General features: G+C 41.8%; 1 protein-coding gene across 1 annotated transcript; it reads right to left on the reverse strand.

Annotated features, from left to right (window-relative positions):
• Nucleotides 1-8,447: 8,447 nt before the first annotated feature.
• LOC147440450 (heat shock protein 81-1-like) lies at nt 8,448-11,941 on the reverse strand. Its single transcript, XM_086530186.1, has 4 exons — nt 11,619-11,941; nt 11,240-11,381; nt 10,591-10,871; nt 8,448-10,304 (listed from the first exon to the last, which is right to left on the reverse strand). The coding sequence occupies exons 1-4, from the start codon at nt 11,739-11,741 to the stop codon at nt 8,745-8,747; spliced, it is 2,106 nt and encodes a 701-aa protein (XP_086386312.1). The 5' UTR covers nt 11,742-11,941; the 3' UTR covers nt 8,448-8,744.
• Nucleotides 11,942-25,924: the final 13,983 nt, after the last annotated feature.

A 25,924-nucleotide genomic window follows, 5' to 3' on the forward strand; every position in this document is an offset into this window, starting at 1 on the left:
ACTCTCATCAAACAGATCTTTGAGGCCTCTTGGGATGGTTTCCTACGACGTTAAAATCCTCTTCTTCTTCTTCTTCTTCTTCTTCTTCTTCTTCTTCTTCTCTCTCTCTCTCTCTCTCTCTCTCTCTCTCTCTCTCTCTCTCTCTCTCTCTCTCTCTCTCTCTCTCTCTCTCTCTCTCTCTCTCTCTCTCTCTCTCTCTCTCTCTCTCTCCGCCCCCCCCCCCCCCCCGGTTTAGCCCTAGCCCATGACAAGCCTGTAGCCACCGTGATATTTCTCTCCATTTGAAAAGCTGCAACCTAGCTCGCTTGCTCTCATGCACTCTCTCTCTCTCTCTCTCTCTCTCTCTCTCTCTCTCTCTCTCTCTCTCTCTCTCTCTCTCTCTCTCTCTCTCTCTCTCACACACACACACACACACACACACACACACATCTCTGACAAAATACACGAGGAACTTGTGTGCCCTAGAAGATATTACGTAGGTTGAAATGCAACGAGCGAAAAAGAAACAAAAACCTCATCGGTATACACCTTGCGAACACTGCTGGAATCAGTCCGCGCCAGCGCGGACTGGTTTCGACAGCTTGCAGAACATTCAAGCAGAGGCAGCACGTGGCAGCAGGCCGACTTGAGCGAATACTGCTGGAACCAGTCCGCGCCGGCGCGGACTGGTTTCGACAGCTTACACAAGGCTCATGCGGCTGACGCAGTTTAGAAGCTAATCAAGTTCATAACGAGATTGATTGTGTGCGCTACTTTTGACCAGCCTCATTGTTCTTGGATTTCACACTGCATATTTGGAGGCAATGGTAAATGTTTTCAGTCAGTGTACTGCTCGGGCTATGAAAAAATTTGAGACTATGCTTCTTGAGGCTGAAGCAAAGCAATTTGACCATTTTGAAGTTGACATGGAGCAAGAGTATTCCAGCTTGGCTTTGGACATTATTGGATTGAGTGTGTTCAATTATGATTTTGAATGCATAGCAAAAATGTCTCCGGTCATACAGGTATGTGTTTCTCTTAAGCCAAGCACTTCTGCTTTTATGATACAAAGAACGACACGTGTACGTAGGAGGCCGCGGAGATGTTTTGCGAGTAAAGCGCTCATCGTCTTACATTTTTCTGTACTTTGTTAATGATTGCATATGGCCAAGATAACTGCTTTGAGGCGGACATTGTGATTGTTTATATCCCAAGAAATGTTGTGCATATGTCACAATGCCTCCTAATCAGGCAGGCTGCTTGGCATCATGATTAGCAAATATGCTGCGAACTCACCCCCACTAACAACCCACATTCACATTCACCTCTTGACAATGCTCAAACAATGTCTAGATTGGACACCAGTTGCCTTGGATGTCCTATAATTGACTAACAGCAATGTTGTACATAACTTCTCCCCCAACAAAATTAGCCTTTTTCTTTAAGAGATGGCATCAAGACTCGGATAATGAATAGCCCCTCCTTCCATTCCACCTGAGGGAGGGTGCACACAGCTATTAGAGTGGCTCTGCAACATAGCAAAATTGCCCCCAATATCGAATACTCAATGAAATTGGGCCCCATAAGTGATGCCACATCAGATGTCCTGTGGCGTAAGAGAAAACAAGAGAACTTTCCAACCGATTGAAATTCACCATTCAGACTTCTGCATATTATAAGAGTTATCTATTTAGCATCATTTCCAAACAGATTAATTTCACTATTGACTTAAGGAGTGGTTGTGATTGGACTGAACTTTTACTTGTTCTCCCCCAGATTAAATATTGCATATCACCATATCTACGCCTGTTGAAAACTGCATGATATGAACACACAACATCTCAATTCAAGGACTTGAAGCAAGGAAAATTCTCCTGGAGACTGATGGAACTTATCAGTTTTGGCCGTCGACGTTATTTGGATTGATTCTCCCAAAGCTTCGTAGTGTCAAAACTAAATCAAGCAATGACCCTCTGTGCTTATGTAGCTGGGATCATGCCAAGTCATCACTGATGTAGATGAGTCAAAATTAGTTTATTCTTTAGGAGTGATCCGTTCAGCTTCTCAGCTCTTAACTTTTGATGTGTAGGCGGCTTATGGTACATTGTATTAGGCTGAGCACAGATCCACATTCTACATCCCATATTGGAAGCTACGCTTCGCGAGCTTGGTAGTCCCTCGCCAACGGAAATTTCAAGAGGACTTGAAGGTGATTAATGCTTGTCTTGATGGATTGATCAAGGGGGCACGAGAGACTCGCCAGGTTTGTTCTTCGCGTGCCTAATGCGTAACCTCTCTTTTCCATACAATTTACATACAACATTGTTTAAACTTAAAACAGGTGTGGTCGTAGGGCCATACTTCATACTTTCACGCTCTTTCTTACAGATTAATAGTGTCTTTGTAGGCTCACTTGAAATATCTTTTGTGTGTATGTACATTAGATACAAAGCTTTGTGCTAGTAATTATTTATATTTTTTGATGTTAAGGAGAAGATTAAAGAAATCCTTCGCTTTACCTCTCCTTACTAGAGCAACTGTCTACAACTTGCTTTCATCGTTTTGCATGCGTAGAGATATCATGTAGAGCTAAAAATCCGCTATCATGCAGAGATGTCATGCAGGCCTTTACTTGACCAATGCATTGGAATAATAATGACAAAGCTTGTGAAACAGATGCAACACAAGTTTAACAAACACTTCGGCAACTCTTATCCACTAGTGTGGCCTTCAGGAAGTTTGCCACAGCCAGCTGGGAGCAGGGAGGTCGTAACTATAGATGTCTGACCCATTTGTGTTGAGAAGTTGGTCAAATTTAATATAACATGAGTATTTTCTCCAATATACCTCGCGCTCACATCAATTTATCAAGGGTGTTGCTCATATTTGCTCGAAAATTGGCTTTGCTCGATTTTCTTTGCTCGTTGATTGGAAAGCCCCTGTTTTAGACATGATACCTCATTTGGCTAGAGGAAACAATAGCTTGACCCCCTATTTACTAGCTTACATAATACATGTAAAAGTTTATAGGTACAACCTCCTAAGTGTGCGCCCCCCCCCCCCCCCCCCCCCCCCCCCCCAGGCCCTATGCAAGTGGGACATGTATATGTTAAAAACATTCATTAACACATGGAAACAAGCCCATCATGTGGTGTTAGCATGACACTAACATGTACAACAATGCACACATGGTTGCATGTAATGAAAATGGCCTATGAACTTTGAGAATAGAGGAATTAAGAAAATTAAAGTGAGCATTTTTGTGAAATCACTTTGAGAACATAAAGGGTGAACTTAATTGATGGTAGCAACATGAACATAGTACTTAATTAACTTGGCATGAACAATACTTTTGCAAGAGAGAGTATTAAAGAACATGACAATAGTTGAGGATCCGATTTACTTGGAGCCGGTCCCCCCTCCAAAAGGCGTTTGTATTATAGATTCTCCCATTAAGAGAGACTTGGTACAATACAATCTTTGTGTTCCTTGTGACCTTGGCGATGCTATAAAGATGGAAAGCTTCATGCATCAGAGCACAACATAAACTTTGCAAAAAACATTAACTATCCCAAGCCTCAGTCCCAAGCCTTCAAACACCTTCGAAGGTGGAGAGAGCTAGCGGGGAATGAGGGTAGGGAAGAGGAAGAAGAATCATTCATAGGAGAAAGAAATAGTTTCTCACTTATCATCACTCTTCTTGCTTAGCATTGCATAATAGCATAGTAATGAAGAGGAAGAAGATGGCAAGCTTAAGCATTGAAGCATGGCTCTTGGTTGGATTCACATTCCATAGCCAAGATTGTTGGTGTAGGCTCTCAACTTCTCAACAAGCTTGGAGAAGGAGATGGAGCTCTTGCACTTTGCACTTCACACCATGAGAAAATGTGTGTGTGTGTGTGTGTGTGGGAGAGTATACCCCCTCTCAAGCTTGTCCACCTCTCTCTCTCTCTCTCTCTCTCTCTCTCTCTCTCTCTCTCTCTCACACACACACACACACACACATTATTTAATTATATCATTTGTACATGTGTCCTCTTTTTCCTCTTTGAGAGAAAGAACTTAATTGTTTATTTTTACGCATCTAAATTCTCATTGGACCCCTTTAAAGCCTATCCAATAGGATTCAAGCACATCATGAGGGCCACATGTGGAGGATTTTGACATGTGTCTTTTATGCTTCTTAAGTGAGATGGTTTGAATTGAATACTTCAAGCACTTAGTCAATTAAGCGTGGAAACCTTTTATGCCTCTTGAGAGTTTATCTTTGAATTGAACACTTCAAGAACCTTAATCATTTAAGCATGAGAATCACCTCAAGCTTGGGCAAGGTTTCCACAAACACTTTAAGCACTTTAGTTAGCAAGCCGGCAAGCACCTCATGCTTGGGTAGGATACCCACCTCAAGGTAAGCTCTAGCTTGCCTAAGGTCAAAGGACTTTTTAACACTAACTTTTGGAGGTCTTCAATGAAGCTAACCCTAAGGTCTTTTAAGCTCCATTAGATGCATGTTGCTCTTTGATAGACTACCTCCTTTTGGATCCCTATTGAGATGTAACCATCTCTCCTCTTGGTCCCTTGCTACTCCTCTTGGTCCCTTGCTAAGGTAAATCTAGAAACACTTATTGCACATTGCTCTTTGGTAGACCGGCTCCTTTTGGACCCCTATTGAGATAAGACCATTTCTCCTTTTGGTCCCCTGTTGAGATAGGTCTAGAAGCACATATCTATATTCTAACTCTTGTTCCCCTTTTATCTTCCTATATTAAATGATCAGTTTAATATGAAAAAATCATTTGGTAAAGTTAGATATTATATTTTATGACATTGCACGTGGTTATGCCATGTGTCTCATGATGCCCCATTATAACACATGATGTCACTTGGGCATCTACCACGTATACATTTGGTGCACCATAGTACACATGGCCTTGTTTGGACCACGACCAAGGGCGAAGGTCTAAGGTTTTGGCTACATTGTCCAAGGCTAGGGGACCAAAGGCCCTTCTCCTAGGGCCCTTAGGCTTCACTCAAAGGTACTAGGGCTTAGCTCTGGTTGTCGAAGCTAGGCACTACCCACGTAGTACCATGCAAATACCACGTATAGGATGTTAGCACATGCTTTGAAAGCGCCCCCTCCCTCCTCCCCCTCTTCTTGCACACACATACTCTCTCTCTCTCTCTCTCTCTCTCTCTCTCTCTCTCTCTCTCTCTCTCTCTCTCTCTATTGAAAATGATTATGCCTTGAAAGAGGAAAAGATGAACACAATGAAACACGATGTAAGTAAAATGAGGAATGTATCCAAGTCATGAGTTGATGTATGTAAGGGTAATGCAATTTATGATCAATCTATCATGCAACTTACGGCTCAAGCAAAGGATGTGGAGAATGTGGATGAACAAGATTTGAAATAACAAAAGAAATGGTCCAAGAATATTGTTGTCCTGCAAGAGTTTCGAATGAGCACCTCAACAAGGTGCTTGAAATGCAAACCAAAGGTGCTTGGTGCAACTCGAGAATGATATGCTAGAATGTAAGCACTCTATTGTGGACATGAATGTTTTAAAAGAGTGCTTGAAGTTGAGAATGATTATGCATTGAAAGAGGAAAAGATGGATACAACGAGACACCATGTAAGTAAAATGAGGAATGCATCCAAGTCATGGTCTAATGTATGTAAGGGTAATGGATTTTTTTTATCAATCTATCATGCAAGTTACAACTCAAGTAAAAGATGTGGAGAATGTGGATGCACAAGATTTGAAAGAACAAAACAGTAGTCCAAGAATATTGTTATTTGTGGGAATGCCAAAGAGAAGTTGGAAACACCTCCATCTTCTGCAATTGTCATTGAAGAGTTTCATGTACAAACTCATGGTCTATAGCGCACATAGAGTCGGCAAACAAGGAGCACCTTGCTCGAGAGAAAAGCCTACTGTATGCACTATGGTTGATGAAACAAAGCAAAAAATTATCCTTGAAAATAGTTGGATCTACCTCAAGGGGACGGGATATTTTGTGTACGAAGATCGCACCCTTATGCAACAAAACGATTATCGTAAAGCATGTGAAGAGAGAACCTTATAAAGAAAAGACACCAAAGAGGAAGCAAAACCATGACCTATGAGGTAAACTCATGGTTGCAAGAGTTCTTTTGGATTATAATGGGTACCCATGGAATGCGGGAATCAGCATAGATGAGTTGAATCAATATGGCAAGTCACTTCTACATAGCACTAAAATGTTCATGCAAACCGTGTATCTTTATGAAATGGCACCAATTGATTGCACACGTGGAAAACACAATGGAGATAGTGTGATTGATAATATGTTACTTTCAAAAGCCGTTTTGAATTGCATACAAAGTTGTATGCTAGAATCGGATTAGACTTTATTAGATGTATGGAGAGACCCAAGCATGTAAGCTCCACTCTGCATGCTCTTCTTTTTCAATCTTTCTTCTAGAACGAGCAAATGTTTGTGTACACATGCTCACAAAATGACTTGGTATGTTGGTCGAGAATATCAAGGGAACTAGTTTCATCAAGCACTCCTTTATATGTGTGGGCTTTCCAAGCAAGGAATTTTGTTACAATGGCACAACATTATGTAGGAGAGCTCTCCTTTTGTTGGAAGCAAAGGAGGAACAATGTTGCACATGATTTGTGTGTGTGTGTGTGTGTGTGTGTGTGAGAGAGAGAGAGAGAGAGAGAGAGAGATTCAAAAAATAGACCTTAAAATAATGTATTATTGCAACCAAATTTTGAGGAAAACCAGCTACAATCAAACTATGCCATCTTATAGAATGGCATGTGATCAGTATTATATGTCATCTTTATATAATACTTATATGCTTTGGAAAACTTATTCTGAATGTTACTTTTAACTATTGCCCCCAAACATTGAATTTAAGATTTGTATATTCTCTAGCCCTGACATTTGGCTACAAGTTGGTCCAGAAAAATTAGGATCATGAATAGCTTACAGATTTTCTGGGACGGGAGACTTTTTGCCACTGAGAGAATAGGCTTACATTGAGGAGAGGCGATGTATTTTTAAACTAGATGAAAGAAAAGTGGAAAAGGGTGGTCAAATTTTGCATTCAGAATAATGCAAGAAGAGATATTGATGAGCTTGATCATGCTCTCTTCCTATGAAGAATTACTCATTGTTGCATCCTGTAGGAGAGATGGACAACATATTCACATGAAGCCTCATCGTTGCCACCGCTGAAAAGAGGCCTATGGTAGTTGAAACACACCAACTAGTCATCAATATGGTTTGAAGGGGTTTGAGAAGAATGGAGTGTCAATAACCCTCAGGCAGGAAAATGGGGAATGCATATAATGACCTTAGGGTGCTGTATTTTTCTTTTTCTTATGAACAATACATAAAATTTCGCACTCGCATAAAATAGGTATCCAGAAGACCAGGGCAAATACCTACCACAGATGATGAAAAGAGAGCGAGCAAATCATTTAGCACGAGCAAGATTTACCAATAGAAGCAATTGTCTTTCGACGAGCGTTGTCCACTGTTGTCCCAAATCGTTGCATTAGCTCTTTCTATCTACATGGGAGTGAAGCCACTTCTCATGTTTAAAAAGCTTATCTACCAGACTGCATGATAAAAGAGAGACCACTACCTAACAAGGTCAACAAGCACAATTTGTAAAGTTTCGTTAGGTGTTTCCGGAGTATAATACCTGATGATAACAGCACAAGATGAGTGTGAATATGCGCTTCGACAATTCCATCAAACCATTTCTATATATGGCAGGTCCATAAAGTTTCCTGCTTGGGCTGACAATCTGCAACAAGTCTTTAGGTATATAAAGGATCTCATATGCAATAGAAGAATTGTGTTCTGCATCTCAAGGCAACAGAGAGGAGAGGTAAAGTTGTTGGAAGCACCAAGACCACTGTTAACACAGTAATCAAGTTTTTCCATGCCTTGGTATATCTTTCACGCAAATCAAGGGACAAAAGCAAATTCACCTGTAACAGCGCACCGGTGATGCATTTTGCTTCATTTCTGTTTGAAACACATTGTTGGCATCATTAGCAAAAGCCCTTCTGTAGAAGGTCTATGATTGCCCACACATTCTTCTCAAAGGAGGTTAGTTGCATCATCAGAATTTGTTCCAGCACAATTGTATAGCACTCTGCGCAAATTTCAGAAACACAAAACAGCAACCTTGCTGCACATGATTTCTATCCACCCACAAGGCTTGCTTTTGGGCACCAATTTCCATGAGGCTATTTCAGCAGGCTTCAATGTTAAGAGCACAAAACCTCCAAAAGAGCTAAATTGATTTGCATGTTTACAGGTATCCAGATTTCACAAGTCTTTGTTTTTCCTGCAATCAAGCCTCTCAAAAAACTCACATAAACCCAATTATGCTTTCAGTTCAGTCATAGAAAGGTTACTTGCACTCAAGTGTTTACAAGATAACCTCGCGAGCCACAACAGCATCTCATGCTATTTAAAGAAAGTGAAGAAAGATAACCGTTCTTACATTAACATACACACTAAGTTGCCAACCTTGCAATATCTATATAATCCAACAAAAGTACAACTGAAGGTGACCATACATTATCAAGGCTTACAGACGTGGGAAAAGACTTCAACAATCTATTCACATACGTACATCATACTAGTATGCTTGCCTCTCTCCAGCAAAATTTCTTTACAAGTGTGTATAACCTACCATACCTGACTAAAGCAAAGGGTCACTAGACAAAACCCAAGGGCACACCTGCCCTTAATCCACTTCTTCCATTTTGCTTTCTTCTGCTTCAACTTCCTCAGCTCCACCCATCTCTTCATCAGCTTCAGCAGACGCTCCTGCATCATCCTCAATACTCAATCCCAGCTTCAACATCCTGTGAATACGATTGCCGAAAGTGTTGGGGTCTTCCAGACTGAAACCAGATGTCAGAAGCGCAGTCTCATACAAAAGCAGAACAAGATCTTTTATAGATTTATCATTCTTGTCCACCTCTGCTCGCCGTCGCAGCTCATCCATGATAGGATTGTCAGGATTGATCTCCATAGTCTTTTTAGAAGACATGTAAGCCGACATACTGTTGTCCCTTGAGGCTTGGGCCTTCATAATTCTCTCCATGTTTGCTGTCCATCCATACTCACCAGTGACGAGAACGCACGGGGAGTCTACCACACGGTCTGACACAACCACCTTTTCCACCTTATCACCCAAGATATCTTTGATAACCTTGCAGAGAGGCTCAAATTGGCCCTTCAATTCTTCTTTCCTCTTCTTCTCTTCCTCAGAATCCTCCAGTGTCAGCCCTTCCTTCGTTGCAGACACTAACTTATGGCCATCGAATTCCTTGAGCTGCCCAACAACATATTCATCTATGGCATCCACCATGAACAGCACTTCATATCCTTTTCTCTTCAGCTTCTCTAGAAAAGGTGAGTTTTCTACTGCCCTCTTACTCTCACCTGTGATGTAATAAATATCCTTTTGTCCATCTTTCATCCTGGTAACATAGTCTTTCAAGCTAGTCATCTCATCTCCACTCTTAGTGGAGTAAAACCTAAGAAGCTCAGCTAGCTTGCCTCTACTGTGACTATCTTCATGGACTCCAAGTTTGATATTCTTTGAAAAAGCTTCATAGAACTTGTTGTAATCTTCCTTGTTTTCAGCAATCTCAAAGAACAACTCTATGCACTTCTTTACAAGGTTCTTCCTGATAACTTTCAGGATCTTATTTTGCTGCAACATCTCCCTAGAGATATTTAGAGGGAGGTCTTCGGAATCTACCACCCCCTTCACAAACCCTAAATATTCTGGAATGAGTTCCTCACAGTTATCCATGATGAATACTCTGCGAACATAGAGCTTGATATTGTTGAGCTTCTTCCTTGTATCGAAAAGATCAAACGGCGCACGCTTTGGAACAAATAGTATGGCTGTGAACTCCAGCTGCCCTTCAACTGAGAAGTGTTTATGTGCAAGCGGCTCCTCCCAATCATTTGTCAAGCTCTTGTAAAATGCAGTGTATTCATCCTTGGTAACCTCCTCAGGTTTCCTCATCCAGATTGGCTTCTGCTTGTTGACAAGAACCCATTCATGTGTCACTTCCTTCACCTTTTTCTTCTTCTTCTTGTCAGTGTCTTTTTCTTCTTCAATCTCTTCAATTCTCCCTTCTTCCTCTTTATCCTCCTTTTCCTCTTCCTCGTCATCAGAGACCTCTTTAGTAGTGGTCTTCTCAGTCCATAAGTAGATGGGGTAGCTGATAAATTCTGAGTGCTTCTTGATGAGGTCCTTCAAGCGGCGCTCCTCAAGGTAATCCAGCTACAAAAGAGGAACAAAGTGTGTGTCAGACCAGGCACCCTGACACAGTATCAATCTCCATACATACAAAAGGAAAATCAGCAATTGCCATCTAAGTAACATGTCGACAAAGGTAGACAATGAATGTTGCAAAACTGTGTGATCTTGTATGCAGACACCTTGGCCAGCACATTACAAAAATATGTGCATCTGTGCTAACCAACAGCTCTCTAAATCACAAAAAGGTCACATTGGAGTTTCGAACACTATTAAAACCAAAGCAAGATTTTAAGAGAACATTAACTACCTGATCTTCTTTCAAATACATTGTTACTTTGGTGCCCCTTCCAAGAGGCTCCCCATCAAAATCTTTCCTGATAGTGAAAGAACCACCAGCTTGTGACTCCCACACGTACTGATCATCATCATTGTGCTTTGAAGTGACCACCACCTTCTCTGCAACCAGGTATGCCGAATAAAAACCAACACCAAACTGGCCAATCATACTAACATCAGCCCCAGCAGCTAGCGCTTCCATAAACTCCTTTGTACCAGATCGAGCAATGGTACCCAGATTGTTTACAAGATCTGCCCAAGCATTAAAAATAGAGGATTTTAAATTTTTCTCTAATAGCTGCACAAGCAACCCCACATCTTAAAAACCCACATTACAAATAACCACAGAATCACTTTAGTAGAAACATGAAAAGCAGTAATGGCACCATAAATTTTTGATAGTTTGGAATCTATGCACAAATCATCGATTCAGAATGCCTGCATGTAGCTTCTTCAATCTGAAGTCTGGATCCCATCTTCCAGAACGATGCAATCTATAACAAATGCAATCATCTTGTCTGATAGTACTACTAAACCTAGAAGAGGCCATGTGTTGCACACTCGTATTTACTAATTAGACAATATTTATGTCAGAACACACATTGCTGGGCTGCTGATACCTGCTTTTGTCATGCCAATGCCACTATCAATTATGGAGAGGGTATTTGTGTATTTATCAGGGACAATCCGGATGAAGAGCTCTGGCTGGGAATCAAGTTTGCTTTTATCTGTCAGGCTTTCAAATCTAATCTTGTCCAGTGCCTGCATCAAACGATATCATTATTCAACAAGAGAGAGAACCCCACCAAAAGACGAGCAGCGAATCCAAGCTAGACTCATGAGGCTAATGCAGAAAGGAAGGGCCAAATTCCTGAATTTTCCAAAATCCTCATAGTAATGATTTTACGGAGAGTCTTGATATCAGAACTGTCAATAGTCCAGTAGAGAAAGTCTCAACTCCTGGATGTACATGAAGCTGGAACATAAGAGCTAACTTACATCAGAAGCATTGCTGATGAGTTCACGCAAGAAAATTTCCTTGTTACTGTAAAAGGTGTTGATGATGAGGCTGAGAAGCTGATTGATCTCGGCCTGGAATGCGAATGTCTCGGTTTCGGCCATGGAAACTTTGCAGGTTTAATGGCGAGCTCGAGATGCAGCTGGTAACTGGCGATTGTAAGGGGGCACAACAATCGAAGGCGATTGTGCAGGTTTACGACGAAGCAGTAGTGACAAGGCCATTATAGGAAAGGGAAGAGAGAGAGAGAGAGAGAGAGAGGAGGGAGAGTGTAGAACGTTCCCGCGCCACCTTTCCCTCTATCGAGAACTTTCAAAAACAAAATCGTTTTCCCCTGACATCAAAACTAGTCTTGCTTGGTGGGCCTCGCTATATAGCATCTATAGAATATAGCAGGACATATGCAAATTGACATTTAGTATCCCGCACCAGAGGAAACAGGAGCATGAGTAATTTGGCAACAACGGCACTGTGTGAAAGGGATATACATTTAAAAAATGTTATTATGTTCTTGGGAGGAGGCAAAGTTAAGTGCTTCAATCAATAGATATTATAGGGATGATTGATATTATGTACATCAAATAATAGAGATTGATAATAGAAATCAGCATGTTGTTGGTTTAAATAAAATCACAAGTATTTTAACAATGAATCAATCTACTCGATGTGAATTTTGAAAATGGATTATGGGCACAATAGTTGAGAAAAGAAAGGAAGAGGATGTTGTGTTAGTAGAGAGAAGAACAACTTTCAATTCTAAAACAAGAAAATGGACAAATCATTAATGAACTGCAACATAAATGAAGTGCTTTACTAACCTGCAAAGTTGTATTGGCGCTTTTCAATTGTCCACTCTACAAGCTGATATTTGAGTCAAGCTATAAGAAAGAATTGTGAATATATAGTTAAACATTATGTCATGTAATGAAACGTCACACATCGAAATTGCAAAATATTTAGTGCATGTCATGCAAAAGTGCCATACACAAGTATGGTAGCTAGCTGGCACTGTGGTCTCTCCAAAAATTATAAGAAACGAAAGACGTGCCCTGCCCCGTAGCGTTTATGTGTTGCGCCAAGCAAATGCATAGTCATGGGGAGTTGGATGCAGATAACGAACCTTGTAGTGTAGTCGAGCTGGAGTCATGCTTGTGCTATCGAAAAGTCCACTATTGTGAATATATGTCCTCTCTGTCAGACACAAAAGAGGAGCCATGACAAATACAAAAGTTAAGATGCATGACATTGCTTAAGCTTAAAGAGAAGCAGAGCTAACTTTATGTTCTATGTTGCAAATTAGGGGGGAGGGCTTGGGGAGAAGCGAGTTGAAGAGGAGGGTGTGAGAGGGTAATCTAAACGGAGGTTCAAGATGGGTATCCGCATCCTCATCTTGATCATCATCATCGCCATCACTAGTAGCAACAACAATGCCTTTTCTTGGATGGAAGATGGAGTCGCCTTGCAAGTAGAGTTGTGACAAAAGGGGACGCAACACTTGGACAAAGAATAGTCGATTGTGGAGAGGAGCGGATAGAGACAAGGCTAGCAATAGACATGGTTGCATGTAGTGAGGATGACGGGATCTGACGCTTGTGGCTTGCTACAACGTTGACACGAGAAGTTTGGGTTTGAAAGCGTTGCTACTGCTTCGAGCTTCACCGCCACTCATTCCAGTGCTCGGACGGTCATCGGGATGAGGGGAAGCACATGCACCGGCTGGCATCATATTGGGCAGCTCGCCATGACCTGATCCTCAGCTAGCTACATTCACAAATACAACCAATAGAAGAGATGCCCGCATGCCATCATCATCGGCTCTCTTGTGGTGCACATATGCACTGAAACATCGATAATTATTAGTATACCCCTGTACTTATCTAAAGGCTTTGCATTCAAAACAATGAAGTGCGCAAGTCGGACTATTTGATTCTCTACTTCGTAAGTCTCATCTCCTAGTAATTACAAAGAGTCCACGTTATTGATGCAAAGAAACTCTTGAGTCCCATGTTTGGTTGCTTGTTAATCTTTGGAACGGTTGTGTTGCTGATGTGATGGTGGGAGCTATGCTCACTGGATGGTAGCTCCTTGCACCACTTGATCTACACATTTTTCTATGTCCCTTGTAGCTTTATCAGGACCGTGTCAAGTCATCAGATTGCATGTGCTCACTTTTCAAATTGATCAATTGTGTTCATGAAAGTGCACACTTTGTCTCTCCACTGCCAGCTTGCACCATATTGCACAGGCTCTATCATCCACTATAGTCATTGTTGTCGTCACTCTGAGCTGATGTTGTTCGTCAATTCCCTTCCAAGGCCGCTTTTTCTCCTTCTGCTAGATTTTGTATAGCATATGTCTCTTTGTTCTCAGCATGCCAGTACGTCTCCTTTCTATTTGTTGGTTTTCTTTTGCAGAAGCTGCTCTCATCAACGTCCCTCTTCTTTTGCTAGCGGCCTCCGAACGCTTCTTGTCACCTCTCTCTGTTAAGTATGGATCCTGATTTACCCCTTGTAATTTTCTGTGGTAAAAACGCACATTTGTAAGGCCCCCATTATGAGGAGAAGCCATCGTGCGTGAAGGAAAATCACTCGTCGGAAATAAAAATCACTTGTCGAAAACCAAAATTTTCACGGCCAAAATTTAGGGGCAACTCTAGGGGCCTCGGGGGTAGAAGCCCCGAGATTTTTTTTCCCCATTCATCGGAATATTCCTTTTTGCCGGAATATTATGGCCAGACGGCGCCCGGAAAGTGGTCGGAAAACGGTTGGCCGGTGGGGCCGGTGGTCGGAAGTCAATGGCCGGTGGGACCAGTGGCCGAATTCAAAAGCGGACTCGTCTTCTCAAGGGCGGCCACACATGGGCGGATTGGAAGGTCCAATTTGGACTTATCTACACAAGGGCGGCTACACATGGCTGCCTCTCATGAGAGAGGGCAGCCCTTTTGGCCTATAAAAGGAGGCCATTTCTACACACATTTCATAGAGTGTGAAGTTGATGCAACAAGGTGAGTGTGAGGTGGTGAGAGTGAAGCAAGGCGGGAGCTCTATTAAGGGTATAATCCCTTTGTAAACTACTTCTTGTTTTGAAGTACTAAAGCCATTGAGTGGCTGCTTTCCCGTGGACGTAGCCCACATTGGGTGAACCACGTATATCGTGTGTACTCTCTCTCTCTCTACTATAATCTCTTGTGTGTGAAATCTCTCTTTTTCCATTAAGTAATCTACTCAAATATCTATTTAGCTACGTCATATTTCCTACCATGCCACTCTCCTCCTCTAGTTGCTCGTCAATCCTCTGCGCTATTCCCTTGTATACGACGCTATTACCTCATTTATTTTCTTGCTAGCACTGTGCTTTTTTCTCACCAAGCTGCTCCAACAGCTCGCAGTGGCCCTCTGCTTGGCTCCTCTATGTAGCGTCACCTTTTGCCCACACTAGTTCTCACAGTGCTTTGCTCGTGGCCTCTCTACCAGCCTCGTCAAAATCCCTCTATATAGTTGAAGACTCGCCAAAATCCCTCTAGTTGATGCCGATTTCCCATCTCTAATTCAACTCTCTCCTGTGCGCTACTCCATGGATCTTGCTCATCATTGTTGCGGACCAAGTGCTGTTGTCCGAGTCTTTTCTTAATGCGCTCTCTCTCCTCCAATTTTTTGCCCCCATTGGTGCTCGTCTTTGCAGATGCCGAGGCTCATTGACCCTTCTTACACTCTCCCTGAGATGGGATTTATAGAATCCCAGCAAAAAAGATGGACATGAGAATATTTCTTGCTCATCTTAATGTTAAACTTTAAGGATGGTATTGAGTGTGAGATTCAAAAATGTATACGAACATCTAAACAACAGTTGTCATGCTCGGGGCAATTGCTTAGATCCACTTGCACACAAGCAAGAGCCAGCATCAACACACGTAGGTAGCTACCACTAGGAACAACGTCGTAGGTTAAGTGACCATCCATAATCTTTGCTTGCACAGGGGAGGCATTACAATCCAAAACCTTGTTGTTTGCAATATATGTAATTGTTATACTATCTTTGGCCCCATATTCTGGATCTATACATCTCTTTCTTGTTTAAAGCTCCAGCAGTACTAGTCCATAAATATACATATCTGATTTTGCCATGATGCTTGCATCTTGTAGCAACTATAGAGCAAGATACCCCCTTGTGCCTTTCAATGTTGTCATAGCGAAGCTTTGGGCTTTGCTTCCTATCAGCTTGGCAAAACCAAAGTCTCCAACCTTGGTATGGAAACCAAAGTCTCCTCAGTCAACAATATGTTTGCCGGCTTCACATCACAATGCACAATTGCTCAGCTGCCTGGTGATGTAGGTATTCCAAACCTTTCGCAGTTTCTAATGCTATGCAACATATTTTCTCCCAATCAAGGAGCTCGTTTGATGACTCTGCAAAAGGAACATAAAGAAGTTTCCTGCTTCCACAAGCACTAGAGCTGCTTTCTTCGGCTTCATCTATCCAAGGAACCGAAGAGGAAGACAAGTTAGAACCGTTAGTGGGAGGGATGACTTCTATGCTTGGAAAGCAGCAAGTGTGAGGTGGGCGCGCTCGTCCAGCAGCTTCATCTGCTTCGTACATAGGTGGCAAAGCATCTCCTCGAGCAACTGCTACTGCAGCGGCGCTTGGTGATAAAAAGGAAAGCAACATCTTCTCCACACCTTCTGCAGCTTGCTCAGCTTCCTCTGCTTCCTCTGTCTCCTCCCGCATCTTGTCTGCTCCGCCAATCAGGTTCCCCCATCTCTCTCTCTCTCTCTCTCTCTCTCTCTCTCTCTCTCTCTCTCTCTCTCTCTCTCTCTCTCTCTCTCTCTCTCTCTCTCTCTCTCTCTCTCTCTCTCTCTCTCTCTCTCTCTGCGCGTGCCGCTTTCCTGCAGAAGGTTAATAGGCTGCTTTAAATGATTGCGTTGCTCCTTGTTTTTTTTCCAAAAAAAATTTGATGCCACGCAGTCATTTGTGGGCTCAAAGTGCTGCAAAAGGACCTTGGCTCACCAAGTAACTAGTTTTCCTTGATTGATTCACCGTCTTGTCACATAATTTGAATTAAACAAGAGGAGAAATGTTGTACCTTTCACCTCATATCCTCTCTTATTTCTCGAGGCTTTGTAGCATTGCCTCTTGAATCTTAAGCTCCATGACCTCATAAGACAAATGAAATATGGCATATTAACAGATACGTGCACGAGAACATTTGCACATAGAATTTTTTAAGATGCAAGGAGATGCATTTCGTGCATTGGGATGCTTGTGCCCATTAAAAAAAAAAGACCATACATATGTATAACGTATGTATGGTGTGGAGTTGGTACCATTCTCCACATTTATAATAATACCATAGAGAATGTGTCCTTTCCCCGCCATTTTTATCCCCTTTAGTGTTGAAGGGGGACTTATGCTTCTCCTCCAGTGTTGGATGGACTTTCTTATTTCAAAAATCTTAAGAGTCGAACAAGGAAGAATTCATTACTGTTGCTTGATGCCGGGCTTGTAATATTATAAATTGCCATGCCGTGGTGTACTCTCCAAGTGTCCCTTCGTTGAAGTTCTTCAATCCTTGTCACATTCATCTACAATATTTTCAATACATCTGATGTGGATTGACTGCTAAATGTTCCTTTCATTGTTCCACCACCTAGCCACTAGTATGTGCACTGATGATATGCCCATCAAGCACAAACTTGGATGTATAAAATGTGGATGTCTTACCAAATGAATTCTTCTTGCAACCTAACATGTCATACGTGGAGAATTGTAGACCACAAAGTTCTTGAGTGAGATGTGTTCTCATGTTTCTTGCATGGGATCTTCCCAAGGACAATTTAGATTCTTTGGGATGGAATCAAACATGACCTTTGTTGTTACTTTTGAAATTCTTTCCTCTCTTTGGCTAAAGCAGATTATGCCATTGCATCTCTCGAAAGTGAACCATCTGGATTTCTTACGATTTACATAAGTGACATTTCAATGGAGTACCTTGTTTGCCCTCTTAAGAAGGTTGATTCATCCTAATTGAGCTCAATTTCAAGCTCCTCTTTAGCACCTTAGTCTTGATACTAGAGTCCAGATCTGTCAGCATCATAATTGGGGAAATCTATCATATCCAAGACCTGGTTATGGCTTATTAGTTAATTAGCTTCTTATCTCTCAAGCGAACACGTTCTCTTCAGTGGTCACCTACAAGGACCATGTTCATCCTCCTCATCCAAAGATCTTCTTTTCATCAGTAAACAATCTTGCCTTGTCTTTTGGTCCACATCCCTCATGGAAAGGCTAATTTTCTTCCCTTGTTGGGTGCTCGCCGCCTATTGTGTTCTCTGCTTTAGGATCAAAAGCTCATCATGAACATCAATGTCTTGCATAATTCCATATGCCTTCAAGATGTAAGCATAACCTTCAAGACAAAAGTATAGGTGAGTGAATTTGGAGAGATACACTCGCTTTGCATCGCTGAAAATAGCCTAAAGCATTCTGGCCCTTCTCTTGATGCACATATCCCACAATCAGTGCATTCCAATGACGACAATCCGAACAAGAAACTCCTCAAACACTTGTGCTACTTTTGAAACACACCACATTTGGCATACATATTGACCAAGAGAGTGTCAAGCACGACATCTTTTTTCAACGTCCCTGACTAACAATATCAACGTAAATTTTTATGGGCATCTTTGCATGTGCTTGATGGTTGGGTGATGCCAAACATGCTAAGTGACTTCTTCAAGATGGAAATCTCATCTTTAGACTTCTTTACAATGAGCATATCATTGACATAAAGTATCAAGATGATAAGTGAACCATCGTTCAACTTCCAAGTATACCAGCAGTGATCTTCTTGGCTCCGTACATAACCTTGGGATTGCATGTACTCGTCAATTTTACCTTGAACCTTGTTTTAAAACTTACAATGCCTTACGTAGTCTACACACCAGTTTTGCCCTTACAGGCTTTTCAGGTTTAACTCCAAAACCCTTTGGCTTTTCATGTAGACATCTTCTTCTAGATCCTATCCCTTTGGATAATGATAGCGGGAAAAAGAGCAGTGCAATCGGGTGGCCTCTGTACTCGTGCACACTCCACAAACCACGCCTCATGCAAACAAGCAAAGAACAAAACAAAGGGGGCACCACCCTAAATTAAGAGGTTTAGGGACCTCACACATAGTGCACATAGGCAAGTGAGACTTCTGGCATTATGATGGCATCAAAACATATGGCAAAACACATAGAAACGAAGCTTAGGGACCTTATGTAGCATATATATACACAAGACATCAGCTTAACAATACAACGGCATCTTATCATACATAACAAGGATATAGAGAAGCAAGCCAAGGATGGCATAATCCCTTGTAAAAAACAATCAACCCAGCAAGTAGGTATGATCCTACTAGCAACACATCAATACCTTAGAGAATGATGGCGAGGATGGTGGCCATGGAGCATGAGAGAAGACTCCTTATTTAGGTTTTAGGGCTAGTAATGTAGCATACTAGAGGGAGAGAGAGTAGAGCTCCATCCATAGCTCCTCGTTGTGAGCAATGTCGTCATAGCTTCATTGCTTGGTGAAGTGGGTGAAGTGTTGGTTTTGAGTGAGAGAAGGCCTCCTTATATAGGTTTCTGAGAGGGTTTAGGATTAGGGATAAACATGCTTAAATCCGCTGATTGGGGTTACTTTTTGCTTAGGGTGGTCAAAAGATTGAGGTCACCTGATATGTCACCATCAAGATATTCTCTAGAGTGATGTGAGAGGGGAGGGTGAATGCTGATTTTTCTGATTGTGACACATGGGGATAAGGCCTTGACCAGCATTTAAGAGCAAGTAAGGTGGCTGTTGAAACTGGAGGTTCTGCACATGTCAGGGGGGGACCTGCTGGGTCCTCCTGAATATCAAATTCTCAAAAAATCCTCAACCATGGCTTCTTTTGACATGTGTTCTTTGAAAAAATCAGCATGTCTCTTTTCAACTCAAAAGTCTTTATCCCTGTTGACTCACCTTTACCATAAGATTTTCCCCTTTTCTCCTCCTGTAACTGCATTGTTGATGCCCAATCACTGCTTCTAGTAACAGTGAACTGTTACCTACCAAATACTTATGGTGCAGTAAAAAATATTTACCATGGGTAAAAAAAGTTAGTGTAGGTAAAAAGTGATTTGTATTTACCATGTAGGTGAAAAATATTTACTGTAGGTAAAAAATATTTACTGTGGTAAAAAATATTTACTGTGGTAAAAAATATTTATTGTCGGTAAAAAAGTGAAAACGGAGTATGCTGTGCTGTGAGTCCACACGAACATCCTCGTGTAAATTTCACTAGAAATTCACACCTAGAATGGGCTATTCTGTAAGATATAGGTTGTAGGCATGCATAAGAGCTCGTTCCCACATATCTTCTGTCCATGGCACTTTTTACTCTTTGGTGCTTGTGAAGTAGATTTTTCTTCTCTTTCGAGATCCCTTGGACTAGAGTATCCTCATCTCCCCAACAACTGACTGTGTCTTTATTGCATCTTCAGAAGGGGTCCTAAAAACTATGCATCAGATAAGTTCCATGTCCTTAGTGGTGGCAGCTAGTAGCACAAGAGGCAACACAAGTGTAAGGCATAACCAAATCACTCTCAAGCTAAGAGACAACCATGCTCCACTAAAGCACAACCTATATGCCTGTATATTTGTGTCCATGTCTCCGTCTCTAACTTGTAATGAGGTCGGAGACCTATTTTTCAGTTTGTAACATCTTGTTCTTTTCTCTTCAGTTTTAATTTAAAAGCAATGGAGTAAAATGTGGGCACAAGTGGTACTAAGAAGCCAAATAATAAAAAAGCTCATGGCAAAGAGTGGGATTATGCTCACAACATATGCGGCCAATATATGGAGTGGCAATGTAAATTTTGTCACACAACAAAATCTGGCGGTGCACCATGTATTAGGGATCATTTTTTGGGTAGTGCTAAAAACAATTGTAGAAAATGTGAACATTCTCAGGCACCTGCAGTTGCAAAGCATTTGAAAGAAGAGCTCGCCAAAAAGGGTGACAAGAGACGATAGATATATAGCTCTGTGCCTTCAAATCAAGAGTTCCCAAAGCCAAATATTAACTCCACAGATCCTGTAGTGACGCCAACTAACCTTGGAGAACAACCTCCGCAAGGAGAGGAAATTCCAGGCAATGTTCCTTTTAAACGTCACAATGAAGGTGGACTTTGTCAAATGCGCCAAAAATCATTACATCAAAGCTTTCGAGTGCAGTCTCTAGAAGAAGCACAAACAACACTCACCAAAGCAATATTCTTTATTGGAAGTGCTTTGGTCATGGTAGACAACAATCATTGGAAGGCTGCTTGGAAGAAAATCGGTGAGTTTGGTCCAGGATTTTCAGCTCCTTCTTATCACACGATAAGAAATGTTTTCTTGGACAAATGTTACATCGAAGTCAAAGAGCGTGTTGGCAAAATAATACTTGAGAATATTTCGCTTTCAGGATGTACGATTGTGAGTGATGGCTGGTCAAATGTTCAGAGAAGACCGTTGATCAATGTAATGCTGGTTTGTCCAAGGGGAGAAACGTTTATAAAGGCGGTTGATAGTTCTGGTGCAATTAAAAGTGACAAATACATTTCTGAGATCTCGATTGATGTAATTAAAGAAATTGGTGCTGAACATGTCGTTCAAGTTGTGATAGGCAATGCAAAGAATTGTAAAAACGCCAATAAATTAATAAAGAGGTGCTTTCCACACATTTTTGCCAATGGTTGTAATACGCACAGCTTGAACTTGGTGCTGAAAGATTGGTACACTAGCGAAGAAACCAAATGGTTCGCCAAAATAATTGATACAGCACGTCAGGTTGTGAAATTTATCTTGAAACGACAGAGAGTGCTCGATTTGTATAGGATGCGCATGTCAGTGATGCTGAAATTTCCTGCTGAAACTCGGTTCTACACACACTTTTATACCTTGAAATCACTTCTTTGTAATAAATGTGCTGTGATTGACAAATTCAATTGCGCGGCCTTTGATGAATGGCAGCTTGAGCAGAAAGAAATAGTGAAAGATAAAATTACATGTCTACGTGGCAATGTAAACAAGGTTGCTTGGTGGAGGAGTGTAATGGATGCATACCATGTAATGATGCTCTTAAAAAAGAGACAGACCACCCTAAGCAAAAAGTAACCCCAATACTTACCACAAGGACACCATCTTCCCCGCGTCACGGAGGTGATGCCCCCATGATAAGCACTGTTCCGTAGAACAGCTTACACACACACTCCCATTGTGTGGTAAGGTACCTTATTACTGCCACACACTACGACAAAAGGCACACTATCACACAACACATATACACACACACACACAACACATACCCGGATCGTGTGGTCACGTACTCTGTTGCTGCAGCGCTCTGCAATGCAGAGCATGCTCCCACACAACCCCCTCTCTCCCTCCCTCCTCTCTCCTCTCGACGTACCTGCAAAGGTGGCGCAAGCGCTCTCTCTCTCTCTCTCTCTCTCTCTCTCTCTCTCTCTCTCTCTCTCTCTCTCTCTCTCTCTCTCTCTCTCTCTCTCTCTCTCTCTCTCTCTCTCTCTCTCTCTCTCTCTCGACGAAAGCGCTAATACACCCAGCGGGCCCGGTATATATAACACAAATAGTCCGCCGGGCTTTTTTGTTTCCCCGGCAGGCCCGCAGGGAAAATAATAAACCATGGCGGGCCCGCCGGGGAAACAAAAAAGCCCGACGGAATTTTTCTGTTTCCCCGGCAGGCCCGCAGGGAAAATAATAAACCATGGCGGGCCCGCCGGGGAAACAAAAAAGCCCGGCGGAATTTTGTGGGTTTGCAAGTCACCCTAAACCGGTTTCTGTGTGATCATGTTTACTGTGATCATGTAAATGTGTCAATAAGACCTTGTGATCACACAAAATTTGACGTAATTACGTAAATATTAAATCCCTAGGCCCTGCCCTTGTCTAGTCCGGCCTTGCCGGTGTCCTGACATTACTCCCTCCTTAAGAAGAGTTTTTGTCCACGAAAACAAAAATGGGGAACTTCTTGTTAAGAACACTAATGTTTTCCGAAGTGGCACCTTCTTCAGGTTGGTCTTAGGCTTGTTGACGTACGTGATGATGTGTACGCAACTCATGATAATCAAGAACACCTTCAGGTTCATGCGGTAGGGTAGGAGGTTTAATGAGATCACCCAAAACCTGTTGGTCAATGACATTGTCGTCCCCATGTAATTGCTTACGTAAACGGCTTACATGAAACACCCGATGAATGTGAGAATGTAAAGGTAGTAATAATTTGTAGGCACGATCACCTACTCGCTTGAGTATTTTGAAAGGCCCAGAATAACGGGGAGATAATTTAGGTGTCGGCCCAGTTTTCAGACTTTTTGAATGTTCTGGCACACATAAAAATACTTCCTCCCCTTCTTCGAAGGTAACTTGTCGACGTTTCTCATCACCGTACTTCTTATACCCATCCTGTGCTTGCCGGACATTCTGACGAGCAAGTTTCAGCATATCCATGTGGTCTTGGAGAAAATCCTTGACCTGTTCGACGAGTTTTTTGGTTGCCAAACCCACCATAGCTGGTGACCTAGGTTGGAACCCGTACATGAGCATGAAAGGACTAAAACCTGTTGTGACATGCTTAGCACTGTTGTAGGCTAACTCGAGAATACGTAAGTATTCTTCCTAGTTTGACTGTTTTTTATTGACGTATGCTCTTAGCATATCCTCTAGCACCTGGTTAACCCGTTCTGTTTAACCATCCGTTTTTGGATGATCAGCTGTACTGAGGTTTAGTTGTGTACCCAATCGTTTAAATACAGATCTCCAAAAGTGATTGTTAAACTTGGGACCACGGTCACTAACAATGTTACTTGGCAAACCATACAATTTGTATAGATTGTCCACAAATAAATTGGCTAGTTCTGGTGTCTTAACCGTTGATTTGGTTGGAATAAACTTACAATAGTTTAGTCAACCTGTTTACGACCACCCATACTGAGTCATGACCTCGTACAGTGGTTGGTAAACCTACAATAAAATCCATAGAGATGCTTTCCCATTTTCCATTGGGAATCTCCAAAGGATGTAAGAGTCCTCCTGCTTTCAGGTGCTCTGCCTTGTTAACTTGACATTTTTGGCAATGCAAGACATAAGCTTGAACAAAGCCATGTAGACCTGGCCAGTAAAACTATCGTCGTATGAGAGCATAAGTTTTTCTAATTTCGGGTGCCCTGCACTTGGGCTATCATGACATTCATAAAGAATTTGGCATCGAATGTCTGTGTCCGTTGGTACACAAACTTTCCCCTTGTGGAGTGGGTACCCATTGTTGATGGTAAATGCTTCCATCGCTGTAGTTCATCACTTGATAAAGGAGAACTCAGTGTGGAGGTTAACTGTACACTACTGTCATTGGAGTGAGAAGGATCCCTCTTTTGAACATGGATTCACACTTTGGAATATGCTTCATCATGCTCATATTTGCCCTTGAGAGAATCTAAAAATTCACTACGAAGTTCCGTGAACAAGAGCGAATTGATCTCTGGCATTCGACTTAGAGCGTCTGCCACTACATTGTATCGGCCTTTGTGATACCTTAGCTTGGCATCATATTACTGAAGGATCTCGGCCCACCTAGCTTTTTGACCCTTTAAATCCGTTTGTTGTGTAAACCATTTGATGCTTTCATGGTCAAACACAATCTCGAACTAAGCACCATACAAATAATGCCGCCATGTTTTTAAGGTAGACACTATTGCATAGAGTTCGCGTTCGTAAGCAGAATAGTTCTGCTGAGCTGCATCAAGCTTCTTGCTTTCAAATGCAATCGGCCGTCTGTCTTGTAACAGGACTGCTCCAATAGCACGGTCATTGGCATCCGTTCCAAAATGAATGGTTTCAAAGGATCTACAATAGCCAGTAGAGGAGCTATAGCTAATGCATCCTTGAGCATATCGAAACTGTGTTGTTGAGCGGATCCCCACTGAAAAGCTTTACCTTTGCCTATTAGTTGATCCGTCATAGGAACAACAATTTGAGCATAGATTTTAACGAACCTTCGGTAAAAACCTGCAAATCCTAGAAATATCTGTAATTCTTCCAAATTTTTAGGAGGAGGTCTTTTTTGGATGGTATCAACTTTGGATTGATCCATGTATAGGCCGTTAGCTGAAATAACATGCCCTAAATAATGGATTTCATCTTTTAGAAAATCACATTTAGATTCCTTGGCAGATAACTTGTTTGTGTGTAACAACTCAAACACCTGCCTGAGATGTTGTAAGTGTTCTTCTTCAGAAGCACTATAGACTAGGATGTCATCGAGGAAAACAATGACAAATTTGCCCAAATATGGCTTCAAGACACTATCCATAAGTGTCATGAATGTTGCGGGCGCATTGGTTAACCCAAAGGGCATCACCAAAAACTCGTAGTGTCCAAACCGTGTTCGGAATGTAGTTTTAGGTATATCGGCAAGTCGAATATGGACTTGGTGATATCCTAACCGCAAGTCTATTTTCATAAAAATGCAAGCATGAGTGAGCTTATCAAACAACTCATCTACTCTTGGCAATGGGTATTTGTTCTTAACTGTAGCCGCATTTAAGCCCCGGTAGTCTACACACATGCGCATATTGCCATCCTTTTTCTTCACTAAGAGGATAGACAAAGCCCATGGTGAAGAACTGGGTTGTATAAACCCTCTGCTAAGGTAGTCTGAATAACTCAGTAGCCTCTGAATAACTCATACGATAAGGTGGTTTACTAACAGGTTTACAACCTGCAGCCACGTCAATGCTATGTTGTACTAATCGTGTCGATGATAATCCTGATGGCAAATCATTAGGAAATACATCTTGAAATTCCTTTAATAATTTTTGTAATTGACTAGCAACGTTTGCTTGTTTAGAATTAGCAATTGGTAAAATAGAGGAGAGAGAAGCATGCGGCGTTGAGGAATGTTCAACAAACTCAATGTTAAAAAGAAAATGAGACAGTGAGCAACACAAGAAAACCTGATCTATTTCATTATCATAAATGAGCTGCATAAGCTCACCTGTACAAATCAGTGGTGATGAAGGTATATCTTTTTATCCTAACAACAAAACATGTGCGCCATGGGATTCAAAAATCAAGATGTTGTGCTCATAACTATGCTTCAGTGACGGTCCTAGGCTATGCAACCACTCCCTACCAAGAACCACATCAGCCCTTTCCATGTTCATAACCTGAAAATCCACACATGTAGAGTACCCTTGTATTTCCA

Source organism: Adiantum capillus-veneris, chromosome 15 (genome assembly GCF_014529385.1).
Source record: "Adiantum capillus-veneris isolate H3 chromosome 15, ASM1452938v2, whole genome shotgun sequence".
NCBI classification, from domain to species: domain Eukaryota; kingdom Viridiplantae; phylum Streptophyta; class Polypodiopsida; order Polypodiales; family Pteridaceae; genus Adiantum; species Adiantum capillus-veneris.

Coding starts and splice junctions, on each gene's coding strand:
- LOC147440450 (XM_086530186.1), bottom strand. CDS start 11,741: ATGGCCGAAACCGAGACATTCGCATTCCAGGCCGAGATCAATCAGCTT. Junction 11,382..11,618: donor TCATCAGCAATGCTTCTGAT/GTAAGTTAGCTC, acceptor CGTTTGATGCAG/GCACTGGACAAGATTAGATT. Junction 10,872..11,239: donor CATTGGCATGACAAAAGCAG/GTATCAGCAGCC, acceptor ATGCTTGGGCAG/ATCTTGTAAACAATCTGGGT.